At 47.4% G+C, this 27,813-nt stretch overlaps 1 protein-coding gene across 2 annotated transcripts in view; it reads right to left on the minus strand.

The window, feature by feature from the left end:
- Positions 1-22,065, minus strand: part of IPPK (inositol-pentakisphosphate 2-kinase) — a 52,187-nt gene extending 30,122 nt beyond the window's left edge. Inside the window, exons 1-5 of one of the 2 annotated variants that reach the window (XM_029049909.1) lie at positions 21,688-21,767; positions 20,448-20,565; positions 6,727-6,774; positions 3,718-3,813; positions 1,210-1,276 (exon numbers count right to left, since the gene is read on the minus strand). In XM_029049909.1, coding sequence (XP_028905742.1) covers positions 1,210-1,276; positions 3,718-3,813; positions 6,727-6,774; positions 20,448-20,510 — 274 coding nt within the window. In that variant the 5' untranslated portion in view covers positions 20,511-20,565; positions 21,688-21,767. Of the gene's footprint in view, positions 1-1,209; positions 1,277-3,717; positions 3,814-6,726; positions 6,775-20,447; positions 20,566-21,687 lie in introns of both variants that reach the window. The other variant, XM_029049908.2, reaches the window with a different exon arrangement.
- Positions 22,066-27,813: the final 5,748 nt, after the last annotated feature.

Here is a 27,813-nt window from a genome sequence, read left to right on the forward strand (position 1 = left end):
GGGGGGACAGGGAGCCTGAGGAGGGAGTTAAAAGCCTGGAACAACTGGCGAGGGCGATGGGCATGGTTGTCCATAAGGGTAGAGAAATAGTTTTGCTGGGCAGAGGAGAGGGCAGAGTTAAAGCATACAGGGATAAACTTGAAGCAAAGTCGGCCTGATATTTAGATTTCTGCCGGCAGCAACTCTGCGGCTCAGGCACGAGAGCGAAGGAGGTGGACTGTGCAGGTGATCCAGGGCAGTGGGTTAAGGGGTACGAGATCGAGTAAGAGATAGGGGAGCAAGTGAGTTGAGTTCGGTAGAGAGGGTGGTGTTGAGAACGTCTATTTAGTCATCAAGGGTGGGTAGTTTGGGGACAGAGTGGGGCATGATGAGTTGAGAAAGTTGGATGGGGTCCAGATGCCAGAAAGTCTCACCTTCCCTCCCAAATGCTCAACTCCCACATTTCTTATCCACCCTATTCCCCACCCTCTTACACTTTGAATCATCTGTGACTCATCTCTTCCATTCCCCCCTACATTCCATCTATCGCCGAGACCATCAAATTCTCCCTTAGTAATCTCTCTAGGATCTGACCCTTCGTCAATTCTCCAACCACAACCCTAGAACAAGCCCTAATTACCTCACTCCTGGACGTGTGCAACAACCTCCTTGCTGGTCACCCTAGCTCCAGCCTCTGCCCATTGTGACGGTCTCCGTCTCTCTCTCTCTCTCCCTCCTCTCCCCCTTTCCTCTCCCCCCAACCACAGAACCCAAACCCAGTGCCTTTCTCTCCAGGGGCGTCAAAAGAGGCCCTGATTACTATTACTGCAGCTACATAGATACACCTCCTCCCTTCCAGTCTTCCTTCAAAGAGATGAGAAAGGAGAAGAGTTAGAGGGGTGAGAGGATAAGAAAAAGTGTGAAGGAGGGATATGAAAGGGTGGTCTTGTCTTGAAGAAGGCGGGGCCAGGGTGTCCTCTGAGAGAGGCCCAAAAGGAGAGGTCTAAAAGGGGTGGAGAGAATATTCAGTGGGGAAAAGAAGCCCTGCCCTTCCTAAGCCACAATCCTAATGATGCACCCCAACCCCACCAACACACACGACTGTACTCCTTGCACCGAGAAGATAGCTCAATTTGGATTAGCACTTAAGAACATAAGGAATCTCACTTGCCAACGGCTTTCATACAAGTTCTTAAAATGACGTTTCTATTTTTGCCTTGATATCCTTACCTGGTCTCTCTGACTGTATCTTTAAACAAAGCTGCTTTACGAAGTCCAAAGGTAGGTGAACAACCTCCTAAAAGCCAAAAGACAAGACGTTAAAATAAAGCAGTTGTTTTTCTCAAAGAATAGCCCAATTGTTTATGTTCCACTCCTGAATCAAATTAAGAGCTAGGCTTCAGCTAACTGAAACCAAAATGTGTCATATGCAACCAATTTTTTGTCTATAAAGGCCATTTGGTTTCTCAGAGCTATAAAGCCTTTTTAGACACATGACGGTTTCAAAAGTAAATCTCCATCATGTATTTAGCGTGTACACAAGCGTGACTGAAATGGAAGGATCACAGGACTGGGAGCCCACTGGCCTGCTGTGTGACCTCAGACAAGTCACCTAACTTGTCTGGGCCTGTTTCCTCATTAGGAAAATAGAAATGAGATAAACCGCAAGCCCCGTGAGGTACAGGGACTGTATCCCATCTGATAACCTTTTCTACCCACTAAATGCTTAATCCATGCTAGCATTATTATAATTATTAATACAGAGCAGGAGTGGGCAAAAGGTTGGCCAAATCCAGCCCACTAACTGATTCACTCCAGCTTGCAGAACAAATCCAACCCACCGAGTGACTCGGCTCCAAGCCTGCCATGGGTGCAGTCAACAACCCCCGCGTGCCGCTGTTCCCAGAATTGGGATTAAGGAGTGAACATACAGCAGCCTCAGAGCTCACCAGACGTCGTCATGGGCAGCAATGCAGTAACCCTTGTCTATTAAAGCCTCTTCCCCTATGCTCTTCACCAAGATAGTGTGGAGGGGTGTGAGCATGGCCTTAAATGGGGCTTGTCAAGTTGAGTAGGTGTCAAAATAATCACCTGCCTTGGATACAGGATTCATTTTACAAACAGCACAGCTGCCTAGTAAAATTAAACCCAGTTCTAATACGTCCATTTTCTCCTGAAGTTATCAAAGAAGCACAGAAGCAAATCCGGCATACAAGTAGGAGCGCTGTCAATTTCAAATACGAGATGTTGTTTTGTCAATTGATCTTTGTCTTGATTTTCCACCATGAGAGCTTGTTTTGTGGAGTTACAAAGACAAAGCGTTCCAGAACATACCGAACATGTGGGGCTCCATTGAAGCTTTGCTTTTGTCTTCTTCTGACTCATTTGTGCCTCTTTCTCAGTGTTTTCGGTTAACTCCCTCAGGAAAAAAATGGTTATGGTCCTACCACCTTGATCTCCTTAACATTTCTATTTTCTCCAAGAGGTAGAGAAAAGCAGCCTCACATATGCTTTATTTCAATTTTTTTTTAATCGGAAAGTGTCCCTTAGTGGGAAATCTTTGCAATGTCTCCCTAATTAAAATTGCCATGGAAGCTAGGTTTCAGAAGGCTCAACTTGTTGGAGCAGCCTAGTTTATCTGAAAATCTACTCTGTACTCAACATTTTAATTATGTGAGGACCAAAGTGCCAGAACGCTCATGACAGAAGAAAATGCATAGCTTCATTTCATTTTGGCAGAAGTTTTAGTCTAGAGAAGTAATACTGATGGAGACTGATCTATTCACCGTGAACAGCAACCTGAAAGCAATATCTTTAAAAAAAAATCATCAGATTCTGACCTGAAGTTTTCAAAGCATTAAGTATATGAGTCCTTGCAAGTTCAAAGCTGGAGGTGGGAGAAAGTTACCCAAGCATTCCTACTCTGCCTTTAAGAACAAATGGCTTCACATTAAGGCAGACACTCCCACTACAGCCTGATTCCCTACTAACTTTGCACAGTATGAATTTAGCTGGGCAGGAAAATGTTTTGCCCTCACCCACTAGAGAATGGTATACAAACTATTTTGCCCATGAACCCCTTGAAATAATCACAATACACAGAAAGCCTCAATAGAACAAGGTTTATAAAATTCAAAAACAATTTATGAAGTCTCTTTTACAACCAAAGATAATCACATGGCTCTATATTACAAAAGTGCCTTTATTTCTCCCCCACTACAATTAGAGACCATACTTGTTAGGTTCTATTGAAGTTTTTCCTTTAATGGACAGAAGACAATTTGGCAAGCCTAAAACTAAGAGCAAGTTGGCTCCCAACACCAGGTTTCACTGAAAAGGAGGCAAGCCAAAAGGAAATAAAGACAAGCATTCACTACCCAAAAGTACCATATTAGGAATAGATCCCTTCTATAAACAAATCTTTCATGCATTTCTCATTTTTTTCCCCTAGATGTGAATTATGGAATCAGGACCTGTTCTCCCTTTCAACCTGGGAGAGATCAGTCAGGATCCAAATTATCTGTTTCCTTCACCCAAACCTCCCCTTTGTCAATCCAGTTCTAACTGGCCTTGCCCAGAGTCCAGCAGCCTGACCGAACCACGTGGGAGTGGCTGTCTTGCCTGAGAAGTCTGCATAAAGAGGGTCCAAAATAGTGTTAGAATCGCATGTGCGACTCTTTTAAATGAGACTCTTTTACCTAGCGTACATTTCAACCACACGAACGAGACTTTCCTTACCCCATAATGAACATAATTCTCCCCAAAAAACTCTTTCATGACATTCTTGCCAAAGTCTACTATGTTTTGTAGATGGCGATAAATTTCTTCTGATGTCTGTAAAAGAAAAGAGTGTTGTTTCAGTTAATGACACAGCTAATGGTGCAATTTGTAAGAGGTGCTTCTTCATCGGAGAAGTTACCCTGGTGGTGGAGAATTTCTACCCAAATAATAGTTCTTCCAGAGATCGGTCCGGAAGTGGTAGCACCACTGGAGTGAGACTGAAGTGAGAAGAATCCACCCCCAAAATATTTTTTGTACTAACAAATACTCTTCATCAAAACTAAAATGAATTTCTCCACATTTTTATTTCACTAGAGATTTAAGCATATGATGAAATCTGGAAGAAAGCAGCCTCCCCCTTCATATTTGAAAGATGATCACTCTCCTCAATTTCAAAGCCTTATTAAAATCCCATATCTTCCAAGAGGCCTTCCCCGACTAAGCCTTCATTTCCCCTTCTCCCTCTCCCTTTTGCGTCCAACTCGCATTTGGATTTGCACCCTTTAACCACCCTACCCTCAACCCCACAGCATTTAATGTCCATAACCACAGTTTATTTTACCGTCTCCCCTTCTAGACTCTAAGCTCCTTGTGGACAGAGAACGTGTCTACCACATGTGTCTCCCAAGCACTTAGTACAGGGCTCTGAACACAGTAAACACTCATTAACATGAGCGAATGATTTGGTAGACACGTTCCCTGTGCACAAGGAGCTTACGGTCTAGATTATATTATGGAGAACTTGCGCTGCAAGGTCAAATATCAAAAGAGATTCGTTTTCTGTGGCCTCTTTTAAGGTGAACTCCTTAACAGGTTTTTATTAATCTTTTCCTCTAAGTGGCTTTCCAAATAAGTAATCTTTATGAATCACCCACGCTATCGTCTCACATTTCCATATTCTGAATATCCACTCTAACCAATCATAATAAACATTTCCTACAGCTGTCAACTAGTGAGGAAATAGGTTTGATCACTTCAGCCGTTCACCTAGGAACCAAGGGCTTCTTGTCACTCGCCAAGCTCCACAGAGGAAGACCTAAGACACAAGGCCTGTCTCCCCCAATTCTACTGCAACCCCAGAGAGCAAGGGACCACCAAAATCCTGAGGAATCATGAGAGACGGAAGAGAAGGGACAGGGCCGGGCTCCCCAGCGATCACACGCTGAGAAGCAGCGTGACCTAGTGATTAGAGAATGGACCCGGAAGTCAGAGGACCTGAGTTCTAATCCCAGCTCCACCACTTGTCTGCTGTGTGACCTCAGGCAAGTTACTTCACTTCTCTGTGCCTCAGTTATCTCATCTGTAAAACGGGGATTAAGACTGTGACCCCCCCACCCCACCCCACGGCACATACTGTATCCAACCTTATTATCTAAACAGTGCCCGACATATAGTAAGCACTTAATAAATACCGTTTTTAAAAAAATCACACCAATTCAAGAATCCAAGAGCCCACATACAGTATTTTCTTCGGATTTTATGGAGTCTGCTGAAAGTCATCAAAACCTCCTGGAAATACTCTTACTTCCATTCCTTAGTGAAGGACATCTTCTCAATATGCCAATTAGGAGTTCTAGGGCTGACCTGAGAAACCGTTGGAGAGTACAAAGAGGAATGGGAAAGGGAGGTAATGTGGTCAGGACAGTGCTCTGCACACAGTAAGCGCTCAATAAGTACGACTGAATGAATGAATGGTCATTTAACATCTTATTTTGACCTCCTAGGCACCAACCTCTAACTGAAAAAAGGCTAGAGGTATTCCATGGGTAAAGTTTACGGCCATTTAGCATTTAGATGCATTTAAGATTAAAGAAGGAGCCTTTTATTTCTGCATTTCAAGGCTTAGTGCAAATGAATCTCAGCATTCAGTTGCAGTCATGGAAGACTGCACAACATTTAAAATCAAGTTAAATCACATCTTCTCCAAGAGACCTTCACTGACTAAGCCCTCATTTAATCTCCTTGCATTCGTTACTTAACGGTATTCCCCTTAAGTACTTGATATTCACCCCAGCCAAACAGCCAAGTGGCAGAGCCGGGAACAGGACCAGGTTCTCTGACTCCCAGGCTCTTTCCATTAGGCCACACTGCTTCTCTAGCTAGTAGTAGTTGCTAGTTGGTGCTATCTCAGGGAAGTTATTACAACAGGGTAAGATATATTTTAATCTTAGATATGCTCCTCACTGCAACTAATAATAATCACGGTATTTGTTAAGGACTTACTATGGGCCAAGCACTGACCTATGCACTGGGGTAGATACAAGTTAATCAATCAGTGGTATTTATTGAACACTGTACTAAGCACTCAGGGGCGTGCAATACAACAAGATTAGCAGACATGTTCCCTGCCCAAAACAAGCTTACAGCCTAGAATTAATCAGGTCCCACTTAGATTGTAGAAGGAAGAGCAGGTATTGGGTTCCAGTTTTACAGATTGAGGAAACTGAGGCCTGGACAAGTTAAGTGACTTGCCCACGGTCACACAGCAGACAAGGAGCAGAGCTGGGATTAGAATCCAGGTCTTCTGACTCTCAGGCCCAGGCTCTTTCTGCTAGGCCTTGCTGCTTCTCAAGGAAAAAGAGGCAAGTTGAAGGAGTTAGGGCCTAGGTAATGGGGTCCATAAGCATCCCCTAAAATAAGTGGAGGACCTGGGGAAACCCTGCCTGCTGGCCCCAACTTTTTTCTGGAGTTGCAGGGACTCTGTCTCGTACTATACCTCTCCACATTCCTCTTCTGGGCAGTTGTTATACTCAGGACCTCCCATGGTGGCAGCATTGGGTGGAAAGGGGGAGATGCTGCTGCCCCTTGTCTTAAGACACTTAAGGAACACTGAGCATCATTACAAAGGAGGAATAATATGGCTGACGATGCAGAAGAAATTCCAGATCCCAGAGATGAATTCCAAACTTTAGCATTATAAGAAACAGGCCAAAAAGAATGTGCTTATCAAGTACATATAGATCTTACCTTATTCCTATTTGGTGGAAACTTCAAAAAACGCAGCACCACACAACTCTGTTTATAAAAGTAAATAAATAAATAAAAGTAAAGGGAAAAAAGAAAAGTTAGTGCTTCTAAAAAGAAAAAAATGCACTCTATCATAAACATATCCAGCACATACAGACACCTGTGGGTTAGACACCTCTATGGCGGCTATGACAATGAAATTTTGATGCAGACCATGTGCTGCAAAATGGGCAAGAATACATCTGGCCAGGAGGGCTTTGAAGCGAGAGTTGTGGTTTGGTGTAGGGGAGTGAGGAAGATGTTCCGCTGGGGGTGATCAATCCATCCGATGCAGGGGAGTCAGCAGCAAGGCAAGACCGGTTGTAGGTGGATTTGGGTGAAAGAAAAGGTGTGGCCCGAAAAGAAAGCAAGTGGCAAGGAGCAGTCTGTTGGACTAGCTGAGGGATCCCTTTCCTCAAGGAGGCACTGGCAAATATCTTCATCTAAAGCGCTCTCGAGGATTTGTCTGGTTTATTATGAGTATTCCTTAAGTTTCCAGAGTATTTCTCTCTGATCGAATCCCTGACCATTTATCCTCTAAGGAATGGGGCCCATTTTCTGGCACCCCTGGACAATATCCAGCTTGGGGAGGTGAGCTGGAGAAAGGTGAGATGTGTTTTTCTTTATGCATTTAACGGTGTTTTTTGTGCTAGGGTGGCTGTTGGGATGATGCAGTCAGGGCAAGAGGAGGACCTCCTTTCACACCTCGAAATCCAACAACTTCAACAGCCTTGGCGCGGCATCACAGTGGCTCTTTGATGGGCTCGTCAGAACTGTTCAGGGCCATTCCGGTGAAGTGACACCTGTAGAGTAGTCCAGTGGCAACTGCATCCCCGCCCTCAGGGTAGCTCGAGAGGTCCTAAGAGATCCACTCCAGGAGGCAGCAACCTCAAAGGCACATACTTGAGGCCAGCTGTTCCCTCTCATAAGTGCTCTCATAAGTGATTCTGGGCCCTCCCAGAAGTTCCTATGGGTTCGGAGGAGCTAGAGGTATTTTAAGGGTTTCCATTCTCTCCCTTTCCATCTCCCCAAAACTTTCACCCAGCCTATTGGGGAAGGGAAGGAGGGGGGAAAGAAAGGGTGGGAGGGAAAGAGAGAGAGAGAGAGAGAGAGTTAGAGTTTGTGTGTATGTATTGGGGGGCTAGGGAGGTCTTCCACAACTACCCCAGCCCCTGGGGGTGTCCCACAACTAGAAAACAGCAGTCTGAAGTCCACATCTCACCCAACAAGGGAGCTGCAGGCATCACAGGGATCCAAGACCATGAATTTGGCTGACTGCAGTTTTCTACAATTTTCCCCAAAGGAAAAAATCACAGCCTGCCAATCTGTGGACAGCCCCACCCCCCCACCCCCGCCCCTTATCCTCAACATGGTCAGATTTTAATTGAGATCACTTTTGTGCCTGTCCTCCACTTCATCAAAAGCTCTACGTCTGGACTTATTTTTCCTCAATCTCCCCCAACCCCTCGATCCGCTGCCATCAGCCTCTTCAACTTCTGCCCCTCATATACCCAGCCCTTCGAGGCCTCTCTCCCCTTCACCATCTTAGTGTGACCACTGCATCCGGGAAGCAGGATTAGGTGCAGGTACACCCACGTAAACCCAAGGGCATCCCTAATTCTGTCCTCTCCAGATCCTCTTCGGTAGCGTGCCCTCAGCGTCGCTCGGGAGTGAAAGCGGACAGACTCTCCAGCTCGCTGACTAGAGTTTCACAATCCCATCAAACAGATCCAAACATTAACAACAATAAGCTAGCAACCAGATTCTTCCAGCATTGCCTGGACACATAATAAAAGAGAATTGGGGCCAGAAAAGCTGGCGGAGAGTCCCTGGAACCAGAATCGGGCACCCAGTGAAAGAAGTACAGCCTGGTGTGGGGTGATTGTTTCCTAGGAAAATGATTTTTCATCAATTAAGCAATCAATTGCATCTATTGAGCATTTCCTGTATGCAGAGCACGGTACTAAGTGCTGGGGAGAGTTCACTGTGTTTATTTCCAGATACATTTTGTAATTTCTCCTTCTGAGATAAGGAAAGGAGAAGAACTTCTGATTCAATTCTGCCTCATTACTTGGGTCGATAGAAGCAAAAAACGAATGGTTAACTTGGACACAAAATATTACTAGTCAAAGAAATGGCCAAACAACATTCGGGTTAATGTTTTAAATGGATTGGGGCCACGGAAGTTCAAAGTGAATCTGCGCAATACGAGACCCCAAACAGAGCAGTGGCACACATCACTGGGGAGACAGCAAAAGACGCACGCAGACTAAAAAGAGAGTAGCGCGGAACATGCTGTACGTTCCTCACTTTCTCAGGTTAGAAATGTTCTTATTAAGACCTAACACCTTACATGGGCCATATTTTCTTAACGCAGCCCAAATTCCAGCTGGCCTGAGCCAAGCCCCAGGATTTTGGGACCAAGCCCATGTCAAGGTCAGTGGAGACCAGAAGGAGTCCTGGGGATTTACTTCCACACATGCACTGTGATTCACCTCTAGTCTGCTGAAAATTTTTGGTCCTGGCAGCTTATAATAATAATAATGATGGCATTTGTTAAGTGCTTACTATGTGCCTAGCACTGTTCTAAGCGCTTGGGGTAGACATGAGGTAATCAGGTTGTCCCACTTGGGGCTCACAGTCTTAATCCCCATTTTACAGGTGAAGTAACTGAGACACAGAGAAGTCAAGTGACTTGCCCAAAATCATACAGCTGGTCAGTGGCGGAGTCAGGATTAGAACCCACAACCTCTGACTCCCAAGCCCGGGCTCTTTCCACTAAGCCACGTTGCTTCTCTATGAAAACCAGTTCACACATGTATTCGCCCAGTACAAGAGCTGGAGCTCTCCAACCACTTTTTCACAGTTCTTCCAGACCTGCAGAGAGGAGGAATGGACACCACTCTCCTCAAAAAAAAAAAAAAAAAAAAAAATCACACCAGGCTTGGGGTCAGCTGCCTTCACCCCACCCAGCCTGCCCAGGTTTCGAGGGGAGTGAGGTGACTCGCAGACTTAGGCTCCCCGGACTGAACCTAAACCCATGTAGGGCTTCTGGTGTTCTCTAGTCATCGTCCTCTAAATAGCCCACCCTCTCTACTACAAAGAGGGGGGTGGGGAGGAGGAAACGAATCCTTCAGACAACCTTGTTCAATAGCACTTACAATTTTTCACCCGGCAACCAGCACTCTCTTGGGTCAGAAAAAATTTAGGAGCAGGACTTCCGATCTTCGAAGGAGAAAGCTAGAATAATATTTTGTGCCTGCTTAACCAGAAAGAGGAAAAGACTGGAAATGGGGAAAAAAAAAAATAGGGAGAAAACGTGGGAGGCTAACAGTATGCAGCGGATGCTCCATCAACTTTGTTAATCAACTTATGCAGGTAGGTTCAGGAGCAGAGAAAGAGCCCTGTGGAAAGGAAAGTGAGAGGTGGGAGAGGAATTGTGGCTCCTCGTGGGCTGGGAATTTGTCTACCGAATGTGTTGTCTTGTATTCTCCCAAGCGCTTGGAACTGTGCTTTGCACACATTAAGCACTCATTACACACAAGTGACTGATTTGGAAAAATACCGGCTTAATTCATTGCCTCGATCTCAGGCCCAGTTTTAAACAACTTTTCTGGCAGAGTTTTCTCCTTTGAGGGCATATTTCCCATTACTTTGGCTCATGAATGTGCATGACTGCCCCTGTAGGAAAATGTCCCATTCATAAGTCTAGCCCACAAGCCACTTATGGCAACCTCATGCCATTTATGGCATCCTTGTTGACGGCCATGCCCACTGCCCTTACCAGTTGTTCCAGACATATTTAACTCCCTGGTCCCCCGCCTCTTGCCCCGAATGATCTGGCCACATATTTATTGAGAAAATTGAAACCATCAGGTGTGTTCTCCCTAAAATATCCCCTGCTCCTCTCCAATCCCTCCCTCCTCCTGTCTCTTTAACTCTCCCTTCTATCCTAGCAGTACCTCAAGAGATCACCTGGCTTCTTTCATAATCCACCCCCTCCACCTGTACGTCCGACCCCATCCCTTTGCACCTCATCAAAACATCTGCCCCCTTCCTTCTTCCCTCTCTAACCGCCACCTTCAACTGTTTGTTCTTCAGTGGCTTTTCCCCCCACTGCTTTCAAATATGCTCATGCCTCCCCTATCTAAAAAAATCCTCCCTTGACCCCACAGCTTCCCAGTTATCACCCCTCCTCCCTCCTACCATTCCTCTCCAAACTCCTTGGACAAGAGAAGCAGCATAGCCTAGTGGCAAGAGCACGGGCTTGGGAATCAGAGGTCATGGGTTCTAATCCCAGCTCCGCCACTTGTCTGCTGTGTGATCTCGGGCAAGCCACTTGCCTTCTCTGTGCCTCAGTTACCTCACCTGTAAAAATGGGGATTAAGACTGTGAGCCCCACGTGGGACAATCTGATTACCCTGTATCTACCCCAGTACTTAGTACTGTGTACTTAGCACGTAGTAAGCGTTTTAACAAATACCATAATTATTATTATTATTATTATACTCGCTGCCTCCAATTCCTCTTTTCTAATTCTCTTCTTGACCCCCTCCAGTCTAGCATCCACTCCCTTCACTCCACAGAAACCACCTTCTCAAAGGTCACAAGTGATCTCCTCCTTGCTTTACTCCACCCTAATCCTCAACCTCTCAGCTGCCTTCGACACGGTGGACCACCCCCAGCTCCTGGAAACATTACCCAACCTTGACTTCACTGACACTGTCCTTTTCTGGTTCTCCTCCTATCTCTCTGGCTGTTCTCGGTCTCTTTCACAGGCTCCTCCTCTTCCTCCCATCCCCTAACTGTGGAAGTCCCTTTAAGGTTCAGTTCTGAATCCCCTTCTATTTTCCACCTGTGTACCCTTCCCTCTTCTTATGGTATTTGTTGAGCACTTTTTCCATGCCAAGCGCTACACTAAGCACTGAGGCAGATACAAACTAATCTGGTTGGACACAGTCCGTGTCCCACGTGGGGTTCACAGTCTTAATCCCCATTTTACAGATGAGGTTACAGGCACAGAGAAGTGACTTGCCCAAGGTCACAGAGCAGACAAGGGCTGGAGATGGGATTAGACCCCAGGTCCGTGCTTTATCCACTAGGCCAGGCTGCTTCCCTTGGAGAAGTCCGTGTTCCCAGGATTCCAACTACATCTCTAAGCGGATGATTCCCAAATCTCCATCTCCAGCCCCGATCTCTTTCCTTCTCTGCGGTCTCCTATTTCCTCCTGCCTTCGGTACATCTCTACTTGACGTCCCGGCAACACCTCAGACTTAACACGTCTAAAACAGAACTCCCTATCTCCCTATCCAAACCCTGTCCCCTCCATGACTTTCCCGTCACTGCAGACGGCACCACCATCCTTCCTGTCTCACAGGCCCGTAACCTTGGCAGTACCCTTGACTCCTCTCTCTCCTTCAACCCACATATTCAATCTGTCACCAAAATCCTGTCGGTTCAACCTTCACGACATGGCTAAAATTCTCCCATCCACACTGTCACCACGTTAATCCAATCACTTATCCTATCCCACCTTGATTACGACATCAACCTCCTTGCTGACCTCCCTGCCTCAAATCTCTCCCTCCTCCAGTCCATACTTCACTCTGCTGCCCGTTTTTCTAGGAAAACGTTCAGTCCATGACTCCCCACTCCTAAAGAGCCTCCAGTAGTTGCCCTCTTTGGCTTTAAAGCACTCAATCACTTTGCCCCCTCCTACCTTACCTCGCTACTCTCCTACTACGACCCAGTCCAAACAGTTGGCTCCTCTAATGCCAACCTACTCCCTGTACCTCGATCTCGTCTATCTTGCCGACCTCTCATCCACATGGAACGTTCTGAAACGGGCCTGGAACGTCCTAGCCCTTCGTATCCGAAAGACGATCACCCTCCCCACCTCCTAAGTCTTATCACGGCTCTGCCACTTGACTGCTGTGTGACCTGGGGCACGTCACTTCGCTTGTCTGTGCCTCAGTCACCTCATATGTAAAATGGGGACAAAATGGGGGAGAGACTGTGTCCAACCTGATTATCTTGTATCTCCCCCGGCGCTTAGAACAGTGCTTGACACGTAGTAAGTGCTTAACAAATACCATTATTATTATTATTACTGAAGGCACATCTCCAAGAGACCTTCCCACCTAGGCTCTCATTTCTTCTTCTCCCATTCCCTTCTGCATCTCCCTTGAACTTGGATTTGCAGCCTTTATTCACCCCTCCCTCAGCATAGATTATATTAATGTCTGTCTTAATAGTAATGGCATTTGTTAAGCACTTACAATGTGCCAAGCACTGTTCTAAGTGCTGGGGTAGATACAAGGTAATCAGGTTGTCCCAGGTGGGGCTCACAGTCATAATTCCCATTTTACAGATGAGGTAATTGAGGCACAGAGAAGGGAAGCGGATTGCCCAAGGTCACACAGCAGACAAGTGGCGGAGCCAGGGTTAGAACCCACGACCTCTGACTCCCAAGCCCGGGCTCTTTCCACCAAGCCACGCTGCTTCCCCTCTAGCAATGTAAGCTCGTTGTGGGCAAGGGAACATGTCTATCAGCTCAGTTATATTATACTCTCCCAAGCACTTAGTACAGTGTTCTGCACACAGTAGGTGCTCCATAAATTTGATTGATGGACTGATTGAACCTAAGTTTGAACATTGCTTAGGCTAGGTAGGGGCTATTAGATTTTCAACTTGTGGAAAAATGATAACCCTCCAATTCTTCCCTGCAGAGCAACTGAAAAGTTTTGCTGGGCATACAATTTTCTTGAGATCACTCATCAAGAAAACATTTACTTCTCTGAACACTATACTAAAGAATTTATATTTTCTTCAGTGTAGCTGAAGACTGGCAGCTAAGACTTCATTTTTAAGGGCTAACATATGGACATTCTGGGGGATCTCAACAAGCTCACTGGCTGAATCCTCAATTGTTCTCATTCACACCTTTCAAAGGCCCATTAGGCAAATATTTATTACTGTAAAAAAAAAAAATCAAAATATACTCAAGAAGCAGCCACTAGCTCCAATTTCACTCTCAAAGGGATTCACAGTAAAATATCCCTTTTCCAAAGCAAAAAAAAAGTCTCTCTCACCCCATTAGATATATATAATATTAAAAGTCAACTGGAATACTCAGCTGGCTCATATGACTAAATTCTGCTTAATGGGAGAGTTTGAGGTCAGTGTGCTCAAATTTCAACACTTAACAGAGCTATTAAATCCGAGTTTTGCAACATCTGTCTTCCAATTACTCTACCGAGCACCTTCAACAGACATTTTATAATTCACCACCTTGCCTTGTTTAATGGATGTTGTGTACCAAATAGTAAGATGGCCTTAGAGGCCAACTAATAGCTCCTTGAGCTTTTGACAAACTGGATTTTCAGTAAAATTGAGTCAAATGCTAGACAGCGTCAGTCAAGCAGCAGTGAAAAATAAATGCCACGCTGAGCTCCGTGACCAATTCATGACATTCAAAGTACTACAGAAAGACTTTAAGTGAACTAGTCTTTCAGGTTGTTTTAATCCATTAGAGCCTGGCTTCCTCACATGTTTTCTTTGGATTTATATTTCTTTTTTTTTTAATTCCTTCAAATAAACAATTCGGAAGGCCACCTGGAAGTTCTAATCCCCAAAAATGTCCGATTCTTCTAATTTCGGTCCAGGCAAAAAATAACTTGGCCTACTCAGTGACAAATCGAGGCTGATCAATGGGCATTTAGCAAGGGAAACGGGGGCACATTAAGATAAAACAAAAGAAAAAACAGAGATGGCAAAGGTAGTATGGGGCGGGGGGGGGGAAGGGCACACCTCAAAGTACTGAACTAAATGTATGGGGAGAGTACAGTACAATAGAGTTGGCAGACACATTCCCTGCCCACAATGAGCTCACAGTCTAGAGGAGGAGACAGACATTAATATAAATAAATTATAGAGAGGTACACAAAAGTGCTGTGGGGCTGAGGGAGGGGTGAATAGAGGGAGCAAATCAGGGTAAAGCAGAAAGGAGTGAGAAAAGAGGAAAGGAGGGCTTAGTCAGGGAAGGCCTCTTGGAGGAGATGTGCCTTCAATAAGGCTTTGAAGGTGGGGAGAGTTAACTCTCAGATCTGATGAGGAAGGGCGTTCCAGGCCAGAGGCAGGACGTGGGCAAAGAGGTCGGTGGCGAGATAGACGAGATCAAGGTACAGTGAGTAGGTTGGCATTAGAGGAGTGAAGTGTGCGGTCTGGGTTGTAATAGGAGAGCAGCGAGGTGAGGAAGGAGGGAGGCAAAGTGATTGATTGATTTAAAGCCCATGGTAAGGAGTTTCTGTTGGATGCGGAGATGGGTGGGCAACTGCTGGAGGTTCCTGAGGGGTGGGGAATTTAGGACACAGAATTCAGGAAATGGTGAGAATGGTCTAAACCATTTACGCCCAACAAAGAAACATCAATAACGCTACTGCTGGCGTTACTGTCGCTACAAGGGTACGTGGGTTAGAAAACCAAGGTTTCTTTGGTACGAGAGTTGGCTTCAAAGCTAAGAAACTTCTCCATATCCGAGAAGACGGTGCTTATCTAAACAAATCCACATGTCAAACTGAGGAACAATAACAATACACATTGCCAACATAAGATTTGAAGAAAAGTGTGCAAGATTTAAGTTTGCCACTGTCATATAAGCCACGGGGAAGCAGCGTGGCGCAGTGGAAAGAGCTTGGGCTTCGGAGTCAGAGGTCATGAGTTCGACTCCCGGCTCTGCCACTTGTCAGCTGTGTGACTGTGGGCAAGTCACTTCACTTCTCTGTGCCTCAGTTCCCTCATCTGTAAAATGGGGATTAACTGTGAGCCTCACGTGGGACAACCTGATGACCCTGTATCTCCCCCAGCGCTTAGAACAGTGCTCTGCACATAGTAAGCGCTTAACAAATACCAACATTATTATTATATATGAAATTGTGGCCCTGTTTCACTTAGAGAAGCAGCGTGGCTTAGCAGATAGAGAACAGGCCTGGGAGTCGGGGAGACCTGGGTTCTGATCCCGGCTCCGCCACGTGCCTGCAGGGTGACCCTGGGCAAATCACTTCACTTCTCTGTTCCTCAGTTACCTCATCTTGGACTGCGAGCCCCGAATGGGACAGGGAACTGGGACAGGGAACGTGTCCAACCAAATCTACCCCAACACTTAGAACAGCGCTTGACACCTAGTAAGCATTTAAATACCATTAAAAAAAAAAACCCCAGGTAATTCATGAAAAGATTTCATTGTAAAACTGATGTGGTTTCAAGGCCCTCAGAAAGACGCCGGCTACCCTGGGGCCCGAACCCGCATCGTCCCTACCCCAGTGCTTAGTACGGTGCTTGGCACAAAGCAAACGCTTAACGAATACCACAATATCGTTGTTGTTGTTGTTTGGTGGCTATGACATTGTCATCATGTGCTGCCCACAGTTCACTTGCGCTTCCTGGAGCTATGAGTCCTAGCTGCCCACAAGCCTAACCAAGCATTCAAGACATCTCAAATACACGGACCCTCTTCTCCTGCCCAAGTGAGGTTCAGCTGTGTGATACATGAGCAAACACACTTCTCGGTGAGGGTACTGAAAGCGTACCCCAAGAGACGGTAGAGAAGTTCAGTACCTTTGACCCACGGCAACGCTTTTGTCTCTGAGGGTGTCAGGCCAGGATAGACTCTACATTGGTGGGGTCAGCTCAGATTGGGCCCTGTCATTTTTTTTTTTCTTGGTATTTATCGAGCGCTTACTATGTGTCACGCACTGTTCTAGGCACTGAGACAGATACAAGTTTTATCACGTGGGGTTCTCCGAGCTGTGTTTACAGAATGAGGTTCCTGCATTGTAGCGTTTCTTCAGATGGAATTACCGTTTGGGGCAAAAAGCATTGAGAATCTACACACCTTTCAGGGTTCCTGTATTTTGGCATCTCTGGCACCATCTCAAGTTCCTCGCCATGCCCCACACTTAGAATCCCTCACTCCCTGGCTTACAGTTTTGCACAGAGAAATCTGGCCAAAAGGAGCTTAAAAAAAAAAAGAAAGCATGCATGGTATGATATTATGGGGCTTCCAGACTCACTCAAATAAAAATAAACTCGTTAAAAAAAGTCAACAACAATAAAATGTACTTGCTAGTGATTTTCTTAAAGTGAAGAGACCTCCCCGCCACCGATGTAAAGGTGGTTTAAAAAAAAAAAAAGATTCCACTTACAATCTTGGTTTTTATACATTTCATACTTGGCATGCTTTCGTTTGGTCATACTATCTTGGCAATATTCGCCTCCCCCCACCCGCCAACGTCTAAAATCTTTAATACAAAATACAGTAACAAGCTGTGAGCAATTTTGTTAATAACTGATGATCTAAACCCTAGTAAGCACTCAATAAATACCATCGATTGATTGATTAAGAAAAAAGAAAAAGAGTCAGGGAGGCAGCAGATGCTAATCCATGTGGGTCAAGGGCAGGGCCACCATTTCTCCTCAACTGGAACAGGACTTGAGGAGCCAGGAAGTCTCCGAGGGAGGAAAGTAAGTAAAGGGGAATAAATATTTCCGAGAGAAAGCAGGATCGAGGTTGGATGGGAAGGTGTCTCCGGGGAGGAGATAAGTGTGCCTCTGGCTAAGAAAGAACTGAAAGGCTACCTGGGTAAAGGAAAATAATAATAATAATAATAATTATGGTATTTATTAAGCGCTTATTACGTGCCAGGCACTGTACTAACCGCTGGGATGGTTACAAACAAATCGGGTTAGACAGAGTCCCTTGTCCCACGTGGGGCTCAGAGGCTCAATTCCCATTTTACAGATGAGGTAAGTCAGGCAGAGAGATGTTAAGTGACTTGCCCAAGGTCACGCAGCAGACAGGTGGCAAAGCCTGGATTAGAACCCACGACCTTCCGACTCCCAGGCCTGTGCTCTATCCACTGTGCCATGCCCAGTGGGCCAAAAGAGCAAGGGGACCCTGGCCTTCAGGGCACCCAGCACCCATTCTGACTTCCTTTGAAAAGAAAATAGTGCCTCTAGGCCCACGTTCACACCACTGGCTACTGATACCTCCGCGAAAGGACTGTTGCTAGGGGCTGAAAATAAATCCCTGCAGATATGCCACCTACTCTTGAAATCTAGCAAACCCAGCTCATGGAGACCAGGGGGCCGGAATGACGATGAGTTCAGTTCATAAGGAGAGGGAACCTTCAAAAAGAACAGCCATTTCAGGACCCTGCTAGAGACGTTCACTTGTCTGCCGATTCCTTTCAGGCCCATCAAGTGGACTTATGTCCCACTGCATCTTTATTCTTAAAAATCTTAAACGGCTGCTGATACATAAGCTAACCCTTTTTTAAAGACTAACTATGCAAGGTCACCCAAATCCCTGGCAAAGCTGACCACACAATACTCCTGACTCTTTGTCTAGGGTTAAACATTAGACTGCATACACTTCCTTGTAAGAACTGCTAGAGTTGGTTTTGTTTACGGATCTGCCGCTATTTTTTAGTGTAAGTTATATGATTATCTGGTCTCTCCCCACCCCACCCCACCCCCACCCCCTTCAGACTGCACTGTTCCTGTTCGGTACTTGGCATCCTAAGGGCACTCAATACTCATCACCTATCGGTGCGAAACTGAATGTTGGAAGAGAGTCAGGTTTCCAGGATGCTATTCCCCCATCTGTCACTAAACCTTTAAGCGACTTGTTCAAAGTCTCATTTAAGGATTCATGGAGTTATGTCATCTGAACTGATTTACATCATGAGGAATCCCGGAATACAGTCCAGCGGTACTTCAAGCAGGCACCTCGGGATTTGAAGAATGCCAACAGACAGAAGGAAAAATAATCAGAAAGAGGAAGGTTTTAACGGTAAAGAAACAAGAAGAGGTACGTATTTGAGGGAGAAAGAGCAGGGACTTCGGGATACATACTGGAGATAAAGATACACAGGCAGGTGGGCAAAAAGAGGGGAAAATCTAAGGACACACTTGAAAGGGGGCCCTAAAACAAAGAGTCTGGGAACGACTGCAACAAATGCGTGAAGGAGACACAATTCTGCCCCCGAAGCTGTTGAGCCAACTGCACCACTACAAAGAAAAATTCAGCAGCTAGAAATCGCCACTACGCAAATACTTGGGAGCCCTTTAAAATGCAATACAAAGTAATGGGGCTTAATGGATTGAAAACACAGTAGAGTTCAGAACAGCCCTCGGATTTAAGCCACACAATGGTTCCCGAAAACTGCATCAAGTCAAAACACCACACGTCAGAATCAATTTTCTCATGGGAACCACGTTATAAGCGGGGGCTTGATTTCTGTCAAACCAAGGTCCGCTCTTACCAAAGCTACCCAGGTTTGCGTGCTCGTTCAATTACAGATGAGCAATAAATATTGTTACGTGATGGACTGAAATTGAGTTGGAAGTAAAACGGATCAATGTCAGCTGTGTGACTTTGGGCAAGTCACTTAACTTCTCTGTGCCTCAGTTATCTCATCTGTAAAATGGGGATTAAGACTGTGAGCCCCACGTGGGACAACCTGATTCCCCCGTGTCTACCCCAGCGCTTAGAACAGTGCTCGGCACGTAGTAAGCGCTTAACAAATACCAACATAAAACGGACCCCTCCCGGGCGACCAGGTAAACCCACCTTGCTCCACTGCCTGCTCTTCTCATCCTCCCTAAATTTTCACTTTTCCTCCCTCCCATTCCCCTCACTGCCCACACTCTCGGGAACCAGCACCTTAAAAGCAGGCTGGTATTATAAAGTCAAACAATCCATCAAGAAGCAGCGTGGCCTAGCGGAAAGAGCACGGGCCCGCGAGTCAGAAGGTCATGGGTTCTAATCCCAGCTCCGCCACCTGCCTGCTGTGTGACCTCGGGCAAGTCACTTCACTTCTACGTGCCTCGGTTACCTCATCTTGTAAAACGGGGATCGAGAGCGTGAACCCCACATGGGACAGGGACTGCGACCAACCCGATCTGCTCATATCCACCCCAGTGCTTAGAACAGCGCCAGGGAACGTGGTAAGCTTAACAAGCACCATGATTATCATCATCATCATCATCTCCTGTGTGACCTTGGGCGAGTCACTTCACTGTGCCCAGCTGACCTCATCTGTAAAATGGGGATTAAGGCTGTGAGCCTTATGTGGGACAGGGACTGTGACTACCTTGATTTTCTCGTCTCTACCCCTGTTTTTGGTTCAGTGCCTAGCACAGAGTAAGAGCTTAAATACCATTTTCCAAAAAAATCCATCAACAGTATTTGAGCACAACACTAGACTAAGCACTTGGGAGAGTACGACAGAATGAGGAGCTCTAAGCCGATGCATTTTTAAAGCTGAAACAGTAGAGCTTTAAAACCGTTCGGGGTTATTCGCTAGGCTCAGGAACGTCTTAAGTCGAGTCCTGCCAGCATCCAACCATTTCTCCACAACGACTTTACTGTACAGTCTTGGACAAGTCACTTAACGCCTCCGTAGTTTGGTTTCTTTAATGTGAAAATGAGGGGCACCTTGACCTTTCAAATGGTATCAAGAGGGAAAATAAACATGATTAATATTCTCTATAAAATATATATTCGGTAAAAATGAGTATAAGACTAGTTTATCTATAGCAAACGATCATACATCACTAAAATCGAGCAGTAACATTTAAATACTTGCAACCTTTATAACAGCAGCAACATACACGCTCACCTCTTCCTGAAAGCTTCTCCCTACTTTTTGGGTATTGCCTATAGATAATAGCGTCTGCATCATCTCCAGCTGCCACCAGTAACTGCTTCATGCTACTGTTTTCTCTTAGTGTTGACCCCTAAAAAAATACTACTTTTACAGACATCCAGGCTAGAGGATTAGAGGAAGACAAAGAATGACCGGGGCCGGGGGGGGGGGGGGGGGGGCGCGGGACAAACCCAAAAAAAAGGATAAATAAGGAAAATAAAACGGAGGGGGGCGGGGAGGGGGAGTTGAAAGTAAGGTTAACCGAAAGGGAAAACGTTGGAAGGGGTAGTGAGGGCATAAGGGGAAACGAAAAAAAGCCACGACCGATTTTATCCTAAATTCGGTTTCGGTCGTCACTTTACCCCCAGGGAAGACCACAAAACAGGACTCTGGCCATACAGATCCTACAAAGGAGGAGCCAGTGCATGAAACTCTAGTGCCGAATTGTACGTTCCCAGCGCTTGGTACAGTGCTCTGCACATAGTAAGCGCTCAATACATACTATTGAATGAATGAATGAAAGTTAACTAGCACATACTGTCAGGTCGGTGCGATGGACAGACGTAGTTCGGCCACCGATCGACAGATGGGAGGACCGGGGCGGGGATGGAATGGTGCGGGAGTTTAGGTTCGGCTCAAAAGCCTTCTTTCGACCCGAACCACACAGTCCCCGCTCTGATGCAACATATCACAGGGTGCAACCGGAGCAAATACCGAGGGGGCGGGGTGCTGGCCTCCGGATGGAGCACATTCGGAGGGGGAAAAGAGAAATATATATATATATATGCATATATATATATATATATTAGACTGTGAGCCCGTCAAGGGGCAGGGATGGTCTCTATCTGTCGCCGAATTGTGCATTCCAAGCGCTTAGTCCAGTGCTCTGCACACAGTAAGCGCACAATACGATTGAATGAATGTATGCATACATATATAGGGGATGGGGGCAGTCCCGGACAGGGGCAACTAGGGGAGAAGGGGGTCCGCTCTCGGGGAAGGACGGATCGAAGGTAACCGGGGGTGCGGCAGACAGACAGACCGACAGACAAGGGCCCCCCACCCCGTGACTGACTGGGCCTCGGCTCGGGGTCCAGGACAGGGGGGAGGGAGGGGGTCTCCCGCCCAGAGACGGCACAACGCGCAGGCGCCGGCCGGAGCGGCGCATGCCCACCGCACGGTGCGGGGACGCACGGAGGGAATGCCGTCTCACCTCGGTGTGGGACACGACGAGGCTCTTATTCCCCTCTCCGTGGTATCTCCATTCATTCTCGTCCATCTTCCTTTCGTCCATAACCCGGCGCTGCCGGGTTCGTCCCACCGCCACGGGACCCCAAGGGCAGGCCAAGCCCCTGTGTGTAAGATTGCCGTTGCCGCCGCCGCTTCCTCCTCGGCGGCCGCCGTCTATTGTGCAGGCGCTCCCAGATCAACCCGGCCCGATGGGCTCCTCGCAGCCTGATCCGACAGCGATCTGCAACCGGAAATCCCGCCCCCCATCGGTAGCCATTGCCGACCCGGGCAACTTCCGTTCTATCGCTTTAAGCAACTAAAGAGCGAGGACAACCATATTAGACTCTGGCACGGCCCACTCATTTCCGGCAGACTGCCCTATGTGAAATGTTACTTCTTCTCGCTTCTCCCCCCCCCCCCCCCCCCCATTCCCGTCTCCGCCCCATTCACTCGGTGCCCGGATGCGAAATCTGCCGGCGGGCGCTCTGGGTCACCTCGGGCCAGAAGCCCCGCCCCCTCGGGGGGATGGGGAGCTCCGATTGGCCGACGAGGGTGACGTCAGGGAGCCTCGCGCGCGAAGGGGCACCTTCTTCGGCCTTCGAAGCGTTGGTGGGCTCTTTAGCGTGTGGCCGGAATGACTCTCTGTGCCTCGATTTCTCCCCCGTGACATGAGGGGTCGGGAGTCATAAATACCCCGATATTTAGAGAAGCAGCGTAGCTCAGTGGCAAGAGCCCGGGCTTGGGAGTCCGAGGTCATGGGTTCGAATGCCACTCTGCCACTTGTCAGCTGTGTGACTGTGGGCAAGTCACTTCTCTGTGCCTCAGTTCCCTCATCTGAAAAATGGGGATGAAGACTGTGCGCCTCACGTGGGACAACCTGACTACCCTGTATCTACCCCAGCGCTTAGAGCAGTGCTCTGCACATAGTAAGCACTTAACAAATAGCAACATTATTATTATTGTTATTATTCTCAATCGCTCGATCGACCCCTTATTTATTGAGCACCTCCCAGGCGCGGAGCACCGTAATAAGCCGCTGGGGAGAGTACGATATAAGAGAGTTGGTAGATGCCTTCCCTGCCCACAGGGCACTGACAGGTCGGAGGACGCAATGGCAACAGCCCAGGTGCGAGGGCTTCAGACAGCCCTTTCTGAGCTCCACCGCCTCACCACGGTGCTGTCTTAGACGGCAAACTTCAGAAAGATTTCGGAGTCCAAGGGGAAGACGTCGTAGCCGAGGCATCAAAGAAAAACTCCTTGACCGTCCCTTCCCCCATCGCCGATCTCTTACCCACGACTCAGACGCGGCCATTTTGCTGTCGACACCGTGCTCGCATCCTCCCTTCTGTTTGGACACCTCCTCCCCCCCCTTCATATCCTCCAGACCACCACTCAAGGACCTGTATTTTAATCCAGTCTCTGTCGTCTGTCTGCTGTGTGACCTTGAACAAGTCACCTGAGTTCTCTGTGTCTCAGTAACCCCATCTGTAAAATAGATTAAGGCCGGGAGACCCACCTGGGACGGCGACGGTGTCCAATCCTATTAGCTTGTGATAATAATGATGATGATGGTATTTGGTAAGCTCTTACTATGTGCCGAGCACTGTTCTAAGCGCTGGGGTAGATACAGAGTAATCAGGTTGTCCCACGTGGGGCTCACAGTCTTAATCCCCCTTTTACAGATGAGGTAACTGAGGCACCGAGAAGTGAAGTGACTTGCCCAAAGTCACACAGCTGACAAGTGGCGGAGTCGGGATCAGAACCCACGACCTCTGATTCCCGAGCCAGGGTTCTTTCCACTGAGTCATGCTGCTTCCCTACTCCTACTCCAGAGCTTAGTACCCAGCGGGCACATAGTAAGAGGTTAACAAGTACCATAAAAAGACCTCAATAAATACCGTTGAAGTGCCGCAGATAGTGTGATGGCTGAAGCATTGATAAGAATGGAGGGGGATAATTAGTTGGGGAAACCTTGCTGCTTTTTGGGAGGGCCTTTAATGTGGGGAGGGCTGAGGCCTAGGAAATATGGGAGAGAACACAGCGATGATACGTATCAAATGCCCACTGTGTGCAGAACACTGTCTTAATTCCAGCCCTCAGAGATTTGTATAATCTAATGGAAAGACAGGTAAGCACAAAATTATTGACAAATAGGAGTTGGAAACAGATATAGATGGTAGTAGCCAGAGTAACAATCAATCTCAAGATGATCTTCCATGACTGACGCAGTGGCGTGTCTTCTGCACCGGCAAATATGGTAAAAATTGGATCTCCAAGAAGCATCCCGTAAAGCATGGGCTTGGGAGTCAGAAGGACCAGGGTTCTAATGCCAGTTCCGCCACGTCTTCTGTGTGACCTTGGGCAAGTCACTTTGCTTCTCTGTGCCTCCGTTACCTTTTCTGTAAAATGGGGATTAAGGCTGTGAGGCCCGTGAGGGACAGGCACTGCAACCAACCTGATTAAGTTGTATCTACCCCAGTGCTTAGAAGAGTGTCCGGCACACATTAAGCACTTAACAGATACTATAAACAAAACAAAATGACAGAACCTGCCGGGCTCTCCCACCTCCTCCTTTGCACAGGCCAAATTCCTCTGGCCTTAGGACAGTCACAGCTTTTAAGGATTGGACTCTGTCCTCCTCCTCACTATTATTCTTGTGCTCTCAAGGCTCTGGGCTGCTAGGGCGTGATACTGAGCTAATGGCTCCTCCTGTCTTCTTGGCATAACAATAATAATAATAATAATAATGGTATTTGTTAAGCGCTTACTATGCGCCAAGCACTGTTCTAAGCTCTTGGGGGTGGGGGGGATACGAGGTAATCAGTTTGTCCCACGTGGGGCTCACAGTCTTAATTCCCATTTTCCAGATGAGGAAACTGAGGCAGCGAGAAGTGAAGTGACTTGCCCAAAGTCACGCAGCTGAAGAGTGGCGGAGCCGGGCTGAGAACCCATGACCTCTGACTCCTGAGCCCGGGCTCTTTCCATTGAGCTACAATGCTTCCCTAAGCATGGAAGCTGCCCTCTGGGGATCCGGGGTTGAGCGACCCAAAGGTCACGTAGAGCGGATGGCCGCCCCCCATCACCGACGGCCGCTCCGCTTTCTGCCTAACCTGTGATCAAGGGTCCACGGCCTCCCCCTGATGGCATGACCATCAGAAGTGTTTCATACCTGGGTGAGCAGAAAAATGACCACACCCCAGTGGGAGCTGTGGAAATGATCAGGGAGATTATTATTATTATTATTATTATTATTGTACTTCTTAAGGGCTTACTATGTGAGATCATACTCAACTGATCAACCAATCAGTCAATCAATGGTGGGCTTTTTAGGATATTGCTAAGCGCTTACTAAGTGTCAAACACTGTTCTGAGAGCCAGGGTAGATACAACTTAATTAGGTTGAACACAGTTCCTGTCCTGCAAGGGGCTCACGGTTTAAGTGAGCACATATTCAGCTCTAATTTATTTTGATGCCTGTCTCCCCTGCTGTCTATGACATCTTTTCATTCATTCAATCGTATCTATTGAGCGCTTACTGTGTGCAGAGCACTGCACTAAGAACTTGGAATGTACAATTGGGCAACAGTCTTTGTGGGCAGGGATTGTCTCTACCTACTCTGTTGTGCTACACTCTCCCAAGCACTTTAGTAGAGTACTCTGCACACAGTAAACGCTCAATAAATGCCACCAATTGAAGCAGAAGGCTTCATTTCTGCAGCTGCATCCCATTGCATCCCACTGTCTCTGTCCAGGCAGGAGATAAACGACATAAGTGGTGGATTCAAGTTGGCACAGGGCAAGGGCTGCAAAATGTGTTCAACCTTCCCAAGATGACTGCTGCTTGGGACATTCAAAATGGTGGCATTGTCATCCCTCTCCTTCTGTGCATGCCCTCTCCTTCTGTGCATGTGTGGAAGTCATCTTTAGTTTAGGTTTAGCACTGATTCTCTGCTTCCCTACCCTCAGAAATAGAGAAGTCTTGTAGAAGGTTGACTTGAAGCACTGAGGAGCCTTTTCCTTCCTTTTTTTGTGGGGGGGAGGGGGAAGCGGTATTTGTTAAGCGCTTACTATGTGCCAGTCACTGTAGTAAATGCTGGGATGGATCCAGGCTAATCAGGTTGGGCACAGTCTCCTGCATGGGGCTCACAGTCTTAAGCCCCATTTTCCAGAAGAGGTAACTGAGGCACGAAAAAGCAAAGTGACTTTCCCGAGGGCACACAGCAGACAAGTGGTGGAGCCGGGATTGGAACCCAGGTCCCCCTGACTCCCAGGCCCATGCTCTATCCACTAGGACACGCTGCCTTCATGCCCCAGCTCTTCTACTTCCTCAGCCGGAAAGGCAACAGGGAGCTGCTTACTTCAAGAGGCACAGAGCTTTTAATAATAATTATTGATTATAGTATTTGTTAAGCGTTTACTATGTGCCAAGCACTGTTCCTTTTCTTTGCCTGGGGCTAGGTCTGGCAGGCTAGCCTGGGACAGTTGGGGGCAGGAGGGCAGGATGACATCCAGATTCCGCTTTCCTGTCTGGGGTGGACAGGTCAGCAGATTAGCCATTTGGGCCCGGGGGCTGAGAGAAGGTAGGGTTGAAGGGACATTTAGCTGTCTGTGGGGATACCGCATGGGGCTTAGGCCAGGGACGCTGCATCCTGGGAAAACTGCAGGGCAGCCCGTGGAGAGGGCATCAGCTCTGCACTCGGGGAAGGCTTGACTGCCTCTACGTGGGAGTCCTCAGAGCATACAGGGTGGCATGTCAGAGCTCAACAAACCTGGGCTCCCTCATCCCCACCAACACAGTGGCGGCTGAGGAGGGCAAGCAGCGGATAGGCCTGAATCCATTTTAATGCGGGTCTCCCTCTCCACGTCGACTGTAAGCTCCTTGTGTGCAGGATGGTGTCTACCAACTCAGTTGTACTGCACTTTCCCAAACGCTTAGTAGAGTGGTCTGCACAGAGTAACTGGATCGATCGATTGATAAGTGGGAGCTGTCTAAACTACTATTACATCTACTAGTATACTATTACTATTATTAAGAGAGAAAAAAAGGAAGAGCAAGAGAAGGAAAGGAGAGAGAAAGAGGGGAAGGAAGACAAAGAGATGCCAAAGGAGGACCATCTCTTTCTCCCCCATCTCACCTCGGACCCTCATCGGGCAACAGGGCTGGACAGAATCAGCATTTTGCTTCTGCACATTTGCCTCACCTCTGCCAGACTGTTGGCCCCACAGAACACTATAAATTCTGTTGTCGTGGTAGCCGAAGCTCCAGACTTCCAACCCCTGATCCCTCCCAGTTCACAATAGGAGACCCGAATCCATCCCTTTTTCCCAGGGAGAAAATGGAAAAGGGAAGAAGAAAAGGAAGAGGATGCAAAAGGTGCCAAAAGGAGAAATGTCTCCTCCTCCGCCCTCTCACCTCTGGGTCTCTGTCGGCACCAGGGGCCAAGGTAAGCAGCTCTCTCTGCCCCTGCCTGCTTACCTCGCCCCCGCCGTGGTGCCAAACCTCTAACTGCTGCTTGTGCCCGGCACATGCCACCAGACCCCAGTGTGCACCTAGTTCCTGCTCATGCCGAGAGAAGCCCAGCCCACGTCCAGCCCCTGTTCATGCCGTGGAGATCCCAGGCCCCTGACTCAAAGATTCCAACTCTAGCTCACAGGGACCAAGAGGTGGTGCTTTTTTCTTTCCCAATCCAGGGGTGGTCAGGCTAGTTAGAATAATAAAAATAATAATGACGGTATTTGTTAAGCGCTTCCCTTCCTGCCAGAAAACCACAGTGGGGGTGAGGTCAATGTTGTCACCTCCACAGTAAGGGGGCCAGAGATACCTATTACTATTATTATAATTATTATTATTATTATTGTATTTGTTAAGCACTTACTGTGTACCAGGCACTGTACTAAGTCCTGTGGTAGACACAAGACAATCAGGTTGGACACAGTCCCTGTCCCACATGGGGTCCCCAGTTTGAATCCCCAATTTACAGATGAGGTAACGGAGGCACGGAGAAGTGAAGCGACTAGACCAAGGTCACACAGCAGACACGCGGTGGAGCCGGGATTAGTACCCAGGTCCCTCTGCATCCCAGGCCTGCGCTCTATCCACTAGACCACA

The sequence above is a fragment of the Ornithorhynchus anatinus genome, chromosome X1, assembly GCF_004115215.2.
Source record: "Ornithorhynchus anatinus isolate Pmale09 chromosome X1, mOrnAna1.pri.v4, whole genome shotgun sequence".
Classification (NCBI taxonomy): domain Eukaryota; kingdom Metazoa; phylum Chordata; class Mammalia; order Monotremata; family Ornithorhynchidae; genus Ornithorhynchus; species Ornithorhynchus anatinus.